At 45.3% G+C, this 12,275-nt stretch overlaps 1 protein-coding gene across 2 annotated transcripts; it reads left to right on the plus strand.

Moving 5' to 3' along the window:
* Positions 1-480: 480 nt before the first annotated feature.
* Positions 481-12,211, plus strand: LOC127005668 (trichohyalin-like). 2 transcript variants are annotated; one of them, XM_050874755.1, is made up of 2 exons: positions 481-1,749; positions 11,539-12,211. In XM_050874755.1, the coding sequence occupies exons 1-2, from the start codon at positions 805-807 to the stop codon at positions 12,145-12,147; spliced, it is 1,554 nt and encodes a 517-aa protein (XP_050730712.1). In that variant the 5' UTR covers positions 481-804; the 3' UTR covers positions 12,148-12,211. The 2 variants fall into 2 exon arrangements, with proteins under 2 accessions (XP_050730712.1, XP_050730711.1); XM_050874754.1 differs by having other exon boundaries at positions 486-1,491; positions 11,113-12,211.
* Positions 12,212-12,275: the final 64 nt, after the last annotated feature.

The raw sequence follows: 12,275 nt of genomic DNA on the forward strand, positions 1-12,275 counted from the left end.
ATTGCCAGGAATGCCGCCAAATATATCATAATGCCAACCACCCTCTGCACCGCCTGGCTTGTGTGTTCCTGCACGCATTGCCGGGAATGCCGCCAAATATATCATAATGCCAACCACCCTCTGCACCGCCTGGCTTGTGTGTTCCTGCACGCATTGCCAGGAATGCCGCCAAATATATCATAATGCCAGCCACCCTCTGCACCGCCTGGCTTGTGTGTTCCTGCACGCATTGCCGGGAATGCCGCCAAATACATCATAATACCAGTCACCCTCTGCACCGCCTGGCTTGTGTGTTCCTGCACGCATTGCCAGGAATGCCGCCAAATATATCATAATGCCAGCCACCCTCTGCACCGCCTGGCTTGTGTGTTCCTGCACGCATTGCCGGGAATGCCGCCAGTGCCAAGAGTTGTACATTTCCTCTCATTAGATTTAACACCAACCAACATTCAAGACGTTTTATTCCGTCCACCATTAACAAGTGGAGCGAATTGCCTGGCCATGTTGTTGAAGCTGAAGAGCTTCGGAAGTTTAAGCTGGGCGCAAATAAATCTTTATTACGTTGACTTTGAAGCTTAATTTTTAACCATTTTAATGAATTAATGCTAGTGTAGCAATACTTGAGTCGTTGTACTTCATATAGTTTTACTTTCTTCTATTTCTTTCCTTTTCCTAACAAGTTGCTGGAGCCATCTGGTTATAGTCTTGGACTGTTCTTGGCTTGGCTTACAATATTCATAATAATAATAATCAAGGATTCTAGAGTGTCTTCTCTAGACTCCTTGTGCACTATCATACTCCGCGATGTACTTGTGCGAGACTGCAAGCTTTGTGCGCGTGGTGAAGGGCCTGCTGCCGCCCGCTGAGGGGGAGCTGGAGGCCTTCCCCTTCCTCAAGCTGTTCCGGCGATATAACACCGACAGGGTGAGCTTGCCCCAGCACCCGGCTGACGGCAGCCACGAGGAGGAGGAGACATTTGTGAACAACAATACACAACAGAAGGCAGAGGAGGAGGAGAGGGAGGAGGAAGAGAAGGAGCAGGAGGAGGAGGAGGAGAAGGAGCAGAAGGTGAGCCTGAAGGAACAAGACGAGCTGTCTTCGTTCCCCGAGTTGCACGAACTGGAGGAAACACTGGACCCATCTAGGGACGGGGAGCAACTCACACAGCAGGAGGAGGAGGAGGAGCAGGAGGCAGTGAGCCCCAAGGAACAAGACGAGTTGTCTCTGTTCCTCGAGCTGCAAGAACTAGCGAAAAGACAGGAGGAGGAACTGAAGCAATCAGGGGAAGGGGAGCATGTCAAACAGAAGGAGGAGGAGGAGGAGGAGGGAGAGAGCCGCAAAGAGCAGACCGAGTTATCGTCGTTCCTCGAACTGATGAAACTTGTGAAGAGACAAGAGGAGATGCTGAAGACACCTGAGGACGGGGAGGAAATCAAAGAGAAGGAGAAGGATGAGAAGAACATGGAGGAGGAGAAGGAGGAGGAGGAGGAAGTAAACCTCAAAGAACAAGACGAGTTGTCTTTGTTCCTGGAGCTGCAGGAACTTGTGAAGAGACAAGAGGAGATGCTGAAGACACCGGAGGACGAGAAACCAATACAAGAGGAGAAGAGAGATAATGACATGGAGGAGGAGGCGGCGGAGGAGGAGGGAGGCAGCCTCAAGGAACAAGACGAGCTGGCGTTGTTCCTGGAGCTGCAGGAGATGGTGAAGGCGCAGGAAAAGGCACTAGAACAGCTGAAGGATGTGGAGGTCACCAAACAGAAGTCCCGCAAGAGAGTGACCTTCTGCCTGGACAACGTGGCCCTCCCCGTCAAGGAGCGGGAGCTGTACAATGGGCGAGAGTACTTCAAGTTCGGGCGCGGCCTGCTGGCCCTGCGTCCCGACCTGCGCCGCCAGGGTGACCAAAAGTCCCGCAAGAGGGTGACCTTCTGCCTGGACAACGTGGCCCTCCCCGTCAAGGAGCGGGAGCTGTACAATGGGCGGGAGTACTTCAGGTGCCGCCGCCGCCTCCTGACGCTGCGCCCCGAGTTGGGGCGCGAAGAAGTGACCGCCCCGCCCCGCCGCCCATCCCGCATCCCTGTGTCCCGCCCGGCCAGGACGGCCTCGGCGGGGAGCCCAACCCAACCTTCCCTCCGTGAACCAGTCCACGCCCTCATAACCACCCCGCCCCGCCGCCCATCCCGCATCCCCGTGCCCCGCCCCGCCAGGACGGCCTCGGCGGGGAGCCCAGCCCAGCCTTCCCTCCATGAACCAGTCCACACCCTTACAGCCATCACCAATCGTCCTCGCCCCGCCCCCCCATCCCCGCCCCCGGCCCCCCTCCCCCCTCCTGCTCTAGGCGAAGAGTAAGGTGTTCAGCAGACAAGGGGCTGGTGCAGGATTTCTCTTACTATTATATATCATTACTTTTAACTGATATTCCTATTAGTCTGGTCTTAGTCAATTACTACTGCTATTACTTGGTCACCTATTACTATTACTGCTTCACTTGTACGTGATACTAGTGATCACACTAGTCGACTGTATGCACGCTGTGAACTAATCCAAAAACAATACTTCTCCGATTATATTGTTTTCGGATTATATAGTTTTCGGATTAGTTCGCAGTGTGAATACGGGAGAGAGAGAGAGAGAGAAAGAGAGAGAGAGGGTTGCCGCTTAGCCCTATCTCTCCCTCTCTCTCACACCTCATGAAGATAAAGCTCCATTTTATTACGTCGGTGAGCTAACTTCATTATCTCTCTCTCTCTCTCTCTCTCTCTCTCTCTCTCTCTCAAAATATTCTTCTTTAAAATTCTTTCCCCTAAAATTAGTTTATGTTTTATTTATTTATTCTTTTTGATCTAACTTTATTATCTTTATCAAATTTTACTTAATATACAATTCAGTAGTGGTAGTAGTAGTAGTAGTAGTAGTAGTAGTAGTAGTAGTAGTAGTAGTAGTAGTAGTAGTAGTAGTAGTAGTAAAACTGGTAAATATAAGAAAGGGAAGAAAGAAGAGAGGAATAACGGAAGGAATAATGAAAAGCAATAGGAGGAATAAAAAAAAAAAGTGAACGAAGGAAATGGAAATAGGGAGGAATGGAGGAAAGACAGAGAGAAAGAGATGAAGAGGGGAAAGAAGATAAAAATTAAGGAGAGATGTTGAAAAGAAGGAAATATTAGTGAGAAGTAGTAGTAGTAGTAGTTGTAGTAGTAGTAATAGTAGTAGTAGTAGTAGTAGTAGTAGTAGTAGTCAAATTAATGTTCGCTTAGAGTATTGCAGATTCTTGACATTTCTTGAGCGGACACACACACACACACACACACACACACACACACACACACACACTGGCATGTGCACAAGTTAAAATCAAGATTCTTTCATGATTAAAACTCCAATGCAACTTAAACAATTACGTGTGTGTGTGTGTGTGTGTGTGTGTGTGTGTGTGTGTAATAAAATGCTGGAAGAGTTTTGTAGTGAGAGAGAGAGAGAGAGAGAGAAGGAAAGAGGTGAGCATTGCGAGAGATTTCAAATTAAGATAACCCAATTGAGCGAGACAGCAATGAGAGAGAGAGAGAGAGAGAGAGAGAGAGAGAGAGAGAGAGAGAGAGAGAGAGAGAGAGAGAGAGAGAGAGAGAGAGAGAGAGAGAGAGAGAGATAAACCTTATCTTTATCTTCCTTCTTCCTTACATTCTTACATATTTTCTACATTTTCTTCTTTTTCTATTTTATGTATATTTCTTTTTCTTCTCTTTTCTTCCTTTATCTTAATTCCCTTCCTTCCTTCATTTGCTTTTCTTCTTTTCTTCCTTTGTTTTCATTCTTTACGTTTAATCCTTCGTCTCCATTCCCTTCCTTCCTTTCTTTGTCCATATTCCTTTCCTTAATTTCTTTCTTTTCCTTTCTTTCCTTTCCTTGTCTTCATCATTTTCCTTCCTTCCATTCTTCCTTCCTTTTTCCCACCTTTGCATCCTTCCTTCCTTCCTTCCTTCTTTTTTTTTCTTAATTTCTTCCTTCCTTCCTTCCTTTTTCCCTCCTTTGCATCCTTCTTTCCTTCCTTCCTTCCTTCTTTCTTCCTTCCTACCTTCCTTCCTTTTTCTTCCTTCCTTCCTTCCTACCTTCTCATTTCTTTCTTCCTTCCTTCCTTCCTTCCTTTTATCTTTCAATCCATTTCTCTTTTCTTTTTATTCTTTTCTTCCTAACTTTTATTCCTTCTATTTCACCTTTCATCATTTTTTTGCTCTTTCTTCCCCTTCATCCTCTCTTCCCTCCTTCCCTAATCCTTAAATCCTTCCCTACTAACTATTTCATCTCTCTCTCTCTCTCTCTCTCTCTCTCTCTCTCTCTCTCTCTCTCTCTCTCTCTCTCTCTCTCTCCGATATAATTAAAGATGGGAAACAAATCTAGAAATTCTGACACGTTATTAATGAGAGAGAGAGAGAGAGAGAGAGAGAGAGAGAGAGAGAGAGAGAGAGAGAGAGAGAGAGAGAGAGAGAGAGAGAGAGAGAGAGAGAGAGAGAGAGAGAGAGAGCGAGCGCGTTATTAGCAAAATTTGGGGCCTCCCTTGAAATCAGAACCATTACTCAGTTTGAATATTCTCTCTCTCTCTCTCTCTCTCTCTCTCTCTCTCTTCTCATTTCTCTTCTCATTCTTTTCTCATTTTTCTCTTCCCACTTTTATTTTCTGCTCATTTTTCTTCTCTTCTTCTCTTCTTCTTCTCTTCTTCTCTTCTTCTTCTTTTCTTCTCATTCTCTTCTCATTTCTTCTCTTCCCACTTTTCGTCTTTCCTCATTTTATTGTTTTATTTTTTTCTTTATTGTTCGTTTTTCTTCTTTATTTATGTCTTTTTTTCTTGTCATTTCTTTATTCAGTTCTCTTTTCATTTTTTTTTTCATTTTTCATCTCTTCTTATTCATTTCTCCTCTCCTCTCCTCTCCTCTCCTCTCTCTCTCTCTCTCTCTCTCTCTCTCTCTCTCTCTCTCTCTCTCTCTCCCTAAATCTGGCCCCCAAAAGTTAATTGCAGGTAAACAGGTGAGCCTCAGGAAGCCCTTAATTGGGGCCGAACAGTAAACAACCAAACCCAAAACTCTCTCTCTCTCTCTCTCTCTCTCTCTCTCTCTCTCTCTCTCTCTCTCTCTCTCTCTCTCTCTCTCTCTCTCTCTCTCTCTCTCTCTCTCTCTCTCTCTCTCTCTCTCTCTCTTTTTTATTTTCTGTTCTGTTCTCTCTCTCTCTCTCTCTCTCTCTCTCTCTCTCTCTCTCTCTCTCTCTCTCTCTCTCTCTCTCTCTCTCTCTCTCTCTCTCTCTCTCTCTCTCTCTCTCATAATGGATTCCTGCTTTCTCCAATATTGCATGAATTTAACTCTTTCTTTTCCTCTTATTGGTGACCTCTCTCTCTCTCTCTCTCTCTCTCTCTCTCTCTCTCTCTCTTCTGATAATGGATTAAACTCAGAACTTTAAGCCGCAAATTGAAACGAAGCAGAAAATTGTTGAATAATAGAAATAACAACAACATCAACAACAATAATAATAATAATAATAATAATAATAATAATAATAATAATAACAACAAAAATAATAATAATAATAATAATAATAATAATAATAATAATAATAATAATAATAATAATAAAACTAATAATAATAATAATAATAATAATAATAATAATAATAATAATAATAATAATAATAATAATAATAATGATAATAATAATAATAGCCGTGGAATACAATCTCTTGATGTGTGATGAGTGTGAAGGCAGTGCTATCCTTAACTCATTGCACAATATTACACTGTTATTACTGTTGTTTTGAGTACACAGATATAGTGACTGCTTGGGTTAGAGTTAGGTTAAGTTAAGCGTTGTTTCACATAAATTTACCGAGTTGTTTTGAGTGAACAGATATAGTGACTGTTTGGTGTTAGGATTGGTTAGGTTAAGAGTTCTTTCACACAAATTTACTGAGTTGTTATGAGTGGAGAGATAGAGTGAATGTTCGGTGTTAGGTTAGGTTAGGTTAAGAGTTCTTTCACACAAATTTACTGAGTTGTTTTGAGTGGACAGATAGAGTGAATGTTTGGTGTTAGGTTAGGTTAGGTTAAGGGTTCTTTCACGCAAATTTACCGAGTTGTTTTGAGTGAACAGATATAGTGATTGTTTGGTGTTAGGTTAGGTTAGGTTAAGGGTTCTTTCACGCAAATTTACTGAGTTGTTTTGAGTGGAGAGATAGAGTGAATGTTCGGTGTTAGGTTAGGTTAGGTTAAGGGTTCTTTCACGCAAATTTACTGAGTTGTTTTGAGTGGAGAGATAGAGTGAATGTTCGGTGTTAGGATTGGTTAGGTTAAGGGTTCTTTCACGCAAATTTACTGAGTTGTTTTGAGTGGACAGATAGAGTGAATGTTTGGTGTTAGGTTAGGTTAGGTTAAGAGTTCTTTCACACAAATTTACTGAGTTGTTTTGAGTGGACAGATAGAGTGAATGTTTGGTGTTAGGTTAGGTTAGGTTAAGGGTTCTTTCACGCAAATTTACTGAGTTGTTTTGAGTGGACAGATAGAGTGAATGTTTGGTGTTAGTCTTTCGCAAATTTACTGAGTTGTTTGAATGTTCGGTGTTAGGTTAGGTTAGGTTAAGGGTTCTTTCACACAAATTTACTGAGTTGTTTTGAGTGGACAGATAGAGTGAATGTTCGGTGTTAGGTTAGGTTAGGTTAAGGGTTCTTTCACACAAATTTACTGAGTTGTTTTGAGTGGACAGATAGAGTGAATGTTTGGTGTTAGGTTAGGTTAGGTTAAGGATCTTCACAAACATGACAACTAGATACCTATTAAAGAGATCAACAAAGAAGCAGGTCACGCTGGTAGATATAATTCTCATCACGGACGAATCAACGCATATTCCTCCCACTCATCCCCCTTTGACTTCACTATGCCTGATATCAAAATACTTAGGTGATGTTTTCTATGCGGTTCGTTTTAGCTTAGACTGGGCGGTAACCCGCGAACCAAACCCAGTGTTAGTGCCAGATTATAAAAGAGCAAATTACAAGGGGCTTCGAAGACATCTTGAAGGGATAAACTGGGATAATTTAGGGAATCATGAGGGCCAGAACTGCGGATTGGAGAGCCAGGAGAACCAGGTAAAAATGTCTTACAATAATTTAGTTAGAGTAATAGTAGAGGGACAAGGACAGCATATACCACAGCGAACACTTAGAAAAGAAAACAATGACCCTAAGTGGATGACTCGTGGACTAAAACACGAGATAGGGTTTAAGAAGATAATTTATCCCTAAATAAAGAATGGTGCGACACATCTCAGGGGACGGTATGTCGAACTATCTAGATTAGTGAAGAAAAACACCAGGATAGCAAAAAGGAACTATGAGATCAAAGTAGCAAATGAGGCGAAAAGTAATCCTAAGGGCTTCTTTCAGATGTATAGAACAAAAACACGGGAGAAAATTGGACCGCTGAAAACAAACACAGGGGAGCTAGTAGAAAATTACGAAATATGAGCACATTGCTGAACTACTTCCTTTCAGTATTCACACAGGAGGATCGAACGACTATTCCGGAAAGGGTTCAGGTGTACGAGGGCGGGGATGGCGATAAATTGAGGGATATAATCATTACCAGGCAAGTAGTTCAGGATGAGATAGATAAGCTTAAGAAGAATAAGTCGCCAGGTCCTGACGGGATATTTCCGAGGGTATTAAAGGAATTTGGTGATGTAATCAGTGACCCACTAACCGACATCTTTAAGATGTCGGTAAATACTGGCTATGTGCCCAGCCTATGGAAAGTAGCTAATGTGACGCCGACTTTCAAAAAGGGGGACAGGTCGGCTGCTTCAAACTATCGCCCAATTAGCTTAACATCGGTTATAGGCAAGATGCTGGAGTCCATAATAGCCAGGAACATTCGGGAGCATCTAGAGAAACACAGCTTAATTCACGACTCGCAGCATGGGTTCACTAAAGGTAGGTCATGCCTCACCAATCTCTTGTCCTTCTACAATAAAGTATTTCAGGCGGTAGACAGAGATGAAAATTATGATGTAATCTATTTTGATTTTGGTAAAGCGTTTGACAAAGTTCCTCACCAACGACTGTTGCTTAAATTACAGGCTCACGGTGTAGAGGGTAAAGTTTTGAATTGGGTCAAGGCGTGGCTTAGCAATAGGAAGCAAAGAGTGCAAATCAACGGTGAAAGATCTGACTGGGGATGTGTTACGAGTGGGGTCCCACAAGGTTCGGTGTTGGGTCCACTCTTGTTTATTATTCATATCAATGATTTAGATACAGGAATTAGTAGTGATGTCAGTAAGTTTGCAGATGATACCAAGATCGGTAGAGTAATTGAGTCGGATCAGGACGCTAGTGTTCTCCAGTTTTTTTTTTTTTTTTTTTTTTTTTTTTTTTTACGGTAGGCTTCTCCCCGGTGGATCCTGTTCCGGCTTCTTTCGGTAGGTGGTAGGTGGTCCTGGTGGGCCTAGCCCGTTCTGGCGCAGGCGAGTGTTTATAGTGGCGCCATCTTGCATTGGCTCTCATCTTGCATCCGCTCATGCTGCCCATCTAGAGATCAGAGTCGGGTTGACATCTGGTCTTCTGGGTTGGAGTTGGTCTTCTGGAAGCCACTCTGAAAAAGTGAAAAAATCAACTTGGTGAACTAAACAGATTGTATGACTGGGCGGATAAATGGCAGATGGAGTTCAATGTAGGGAAGTGCAGTATTCTGAGTGTAGGTAGGAACAACCTCTCTCACAACTATTGCTTAAATGACACTCTCATAAGCAGGTCTGGGTGCGAGAGAGATTTAGGGGTCTTAGTGAGCTCTGATCTCCGTCCAAGGGCACAATGCATTCAAGCTAGAAATCGAGCAGATAGGGTACTGGGATTTATTTCAAGGAGCGTAAGCAACAGAAGCGCCGAAGTCTTCCTCAAACTATATTTAGCATTAGTTAGACCTCATCTTGACTATGCGGTTCAGTTCTGGTCACCTTACTATAGAATGGATATCAAAATGTTAGAATCAGTGCAGTGGAGGATGAATAAGATGATTCAGGGGTTGAGAAACTTGCCATACGAGGAAAGACTCAAACAGTTAAACTTGCATTCTCTAGAAAGGCGAAGGGTGCGTGGAGACATGATCGAGGTTTATAAATGGATGAAGGGCTTTAATAAGGGAGATATTCATAAGGTTTTGTTGGTAAGAGAACCGGGTAGGACACAAAGTAATGGGTTTAAACTGGATAAATTCAGATTCAACAGGGACATAGGCAAAAATTGGTTTACCAACAGGGTTGTGGATGAGTGGAATAGGCTTAGCAGTCATGTGGTGAGTGCCAATACAATTGTCACATTCAAAAATAGATTAGATAAATTCATGGACAGCGATACTAGGTGGGGTTAGATACACGGGAGCTTAGGGTCAAAGGAGCTGCCTTGTATAGGCCTACCGGCCTCTTGCAGACTCCAACGTTCTTATGTTCTTATGTTCTTAATGTTTCCTGAGCATTGAGCAGCTCGTTCAAGATTCTGGGGGTAGGTTTTGACTGCAAGTTGACCTTTGAACAACATATTCGTTGCATATCTTCCCCAGTTGCACAGAAAATTGGTATTCTGAAGAAGTCTTTTAGGATTTTTGGCTACAAATCTATACCTTTTTTACACTTCCTCGTGTGGAGTGTTGCTCCCCAGTTTGGTCACCAGCTGCAGACTCTCGTCTTGGATTATTGGATAAAAACTTGCGTGCAGTTAATTTCTTATTCCTAACTTAAGCACTGACTCGTGGCGCAGACGTGCCATCAGCTCACTTTGCTTACTGTATGAAATACATCATGATGCCAGCCACCCTCTGCACCGCCTGGCTTGTGTGTTCCTGCACGCATTGCCAGGAATGCCGCCAAATATATCATAATGCCAGTCACCCTCTGCACCGCCTGGCTTGTGTGTTCCTGCACGCATTGCCAGGAATGCCGCCAAATACATCATAATGCCAGTCACCCTCTGCACCGCCTGGCTTGTGTGTTCCTGCACGCATTGCCGGGAATGCCGCCAGTGCCAAGAGTTGTACATTTCCTTTCATTAGATTTAACACCAACCAACATTCAAGACGTTTTATTCCGTCCACCATTAACAAGTGGAACGAATTGCCTGGCCATGTTGTTGAAGCTGAAGAGCTTCGGAAGTTTAAGCTGGGCGCAAATAAATCTTTAATACGTTGGCTTTGAAGCTTAATTTTTAACCATTTTAATGAATTAATGCTAGTGTAGCAATACTTAAGTCGTTGTACTTCATATAGTTTTACTTTCTTCTATTTCTTTCCTTTTCCTAACAAGTTGCTGGACCCATCTGGTAATAGTCTTGGACTGTTCTTAGCTTGGCTTACAATATTCATGATAATAATAATCAAGGATTCTAGAGTGTCTTCTCTAGACTCCTTGTGCACTATCATACTCCGCGATGTACTTGTGCGAGACTGCAAGCTTTGTGCGCGTGGTGAAGGGCCTGCTGCTGCCCGCCGAGGGGGAGCTGGAGGCCTTCCCCTTCCTCAAGCTGTTCCGGCGATATAACACCGACAGGGTGAGCTTGCCCCAGCACCTGGCTGACGGCAGCCACGAGGAGGAGGAGACATTTGTAAACAACAATACAGTACAGAAGGCAGAGGAGGAGGAGAGGGAGGAGGAAGAGAAGGAGCAGGAGGAGGAGGAGGAGCAGGAGGAGAAGATGAGCCTGAAGGAACAAGACGAGCTGTCTTCGTTCCCCGAGTTGCACGAACTGGAGGAAACACTGGACCCATCTAGGGACGGGGAGCAACTCACACAGCAGGAGGAGGAGGAGCAGGAGGCAGTGAGCCCCAAGGAACAAGACGAGTTGTCTCTGTTCCTCGAGCTGCAAGAACTAGCGAAAAGACAGGAGGAGGAACTGAAGCAATCAGGGGAAGGGGAGCACATCAAGCAGAAGGAGGAGGAGGGAGAGAGCCGCAAAGAGCAGACCGAGTTATCGTCGTTCCTCGAACTGATGAAACTTGTGAAGAGACAAGAGGAGATGCTGAAGACACCTGAGGACGGGGAGGAAATCAAAGAGAAGGAGAAGGATGAGAAGAACATGGAGGAGGAGAAGGAGGAGGAAGGAGTAAACCTCAAAGAACAAGACGAGTTGTCTTTGTTCCTCGAGCTGCAGGAACTTGTGAAGAGACAAGAGGAGATGCTGAAGACACCTGAGGACGAGAAACCAATACAAGAGGAGAAGAGAGATAATAACATGGAGGAGGAGGCGGCGGAGGAGGCGAAGGAGGAGGAGGGAGGCAGCCTCAAGGAACAAGACGAGCTGGCGTTGTTCCTGGAGCTGCAGGAACTTGTGAAGAGACAAGAGGAGATGCTGAAGACACCTGAGGACGAGAAACCAATACAAGAGGAGAAAGATACTAACACAGAGGAGGAGGAGGAGGAGGGAGGCAGCCTCAAGGAACAAGATGAGCTGGCGTTGTTCCTGGAGCTGCAGGAGATGGTGAAGGCGCAGGAAAAGGCACTAGAACAGCTGAAGGATGTGGAGGTCACCAAACAGAAGTCCCGCAAGAGGGTGACCTTCTCCCTGGACAACGTGGCCCTCCCCGTCAAGGAGCGGGAGCTGTACAATGGGCGGGAGTACTTCAAGTTCGGGCGCGGCCTGCTGGCCCTGCGTCCCGACCTGCGCCGCCAGGGTGACCAAAAGTCCCGCAAGAGAGTGACCTTCTGCCTGGACAACGTGGCCCTCCCCGTCAAGGAGCGGGAGCTGTACAATGGGCGGGAGTACTTCAGGTGCCGCCGCCGCCTCCTGACGCTGCGCCCTGAGTTGGGCCGTCAAGAAATGACCGCCCCGCCCCGCCGCCCGTCCCGCATCCCCGTGCCCCGCCCCGCCAGGACGGCCTCGGCGTGGAACCCAACCCAACCTTCCCTCCGTGAACCAGTCCACGCCCTCATAACCACCCCGCCCCGCCGCCCATCCCGCATCCCCGTGCCCCGCCCCGCCAGGACGGCCTCGGCGGGGAGCCCAACCCAGCCTCCCTTCCATGAACCAGTCCACACCCTTACAGCCATCAGCAACCGTTCCCGCCCCGCATCCACATCCCCGCCCCCCACCCCCCCGCCCCCCCTCCCCCCTCCTGCTCTAGGCGAAGAGTAAGGTGTTCAGCAGACAAGGGGCTGGTGCAGGATTTCTCTTACTATTATATATCATTACTTTTAACCGATATTGCTATTAGTCTGGTCTTAGTCAATTACTACTGCTATTATATATAATCTACGCTGGTA

Source organism: Eriocheir sinensis, chromosome 30 (genome assembly GCF_024679095.1).
Source record: "Eriocheir sinensis breed Jianghai 21 chromosome 30, ASM2467909v1, whole genome shotgun sequence".
In the NCBI taxonomy this organism is placed as follows: Eukaryota; Metazoa; Arthropoda; class Malacostraca; order Decapoda; family Varunidae; genus Eriocheir; species Eriocheir sinensis.

Excerpts from the sequence above, each read along its gene's own strand:
- LOC127005668 (XM_050874754.1), top strand. The coding sequence starts at position 805 with ATGTACTTGTGCGAGACTGCAAGCTTTGTGCGCGTGGTGAAGGGCCTG. Across the intron at positions 1,492-11,112 it reads AGAAGGAGGAGGAGGAGGAA|GAAGGAGTAAACCTCAAAGA; the intron begins GTAAACCTCAAA and ends GAGAAGGAGGAG.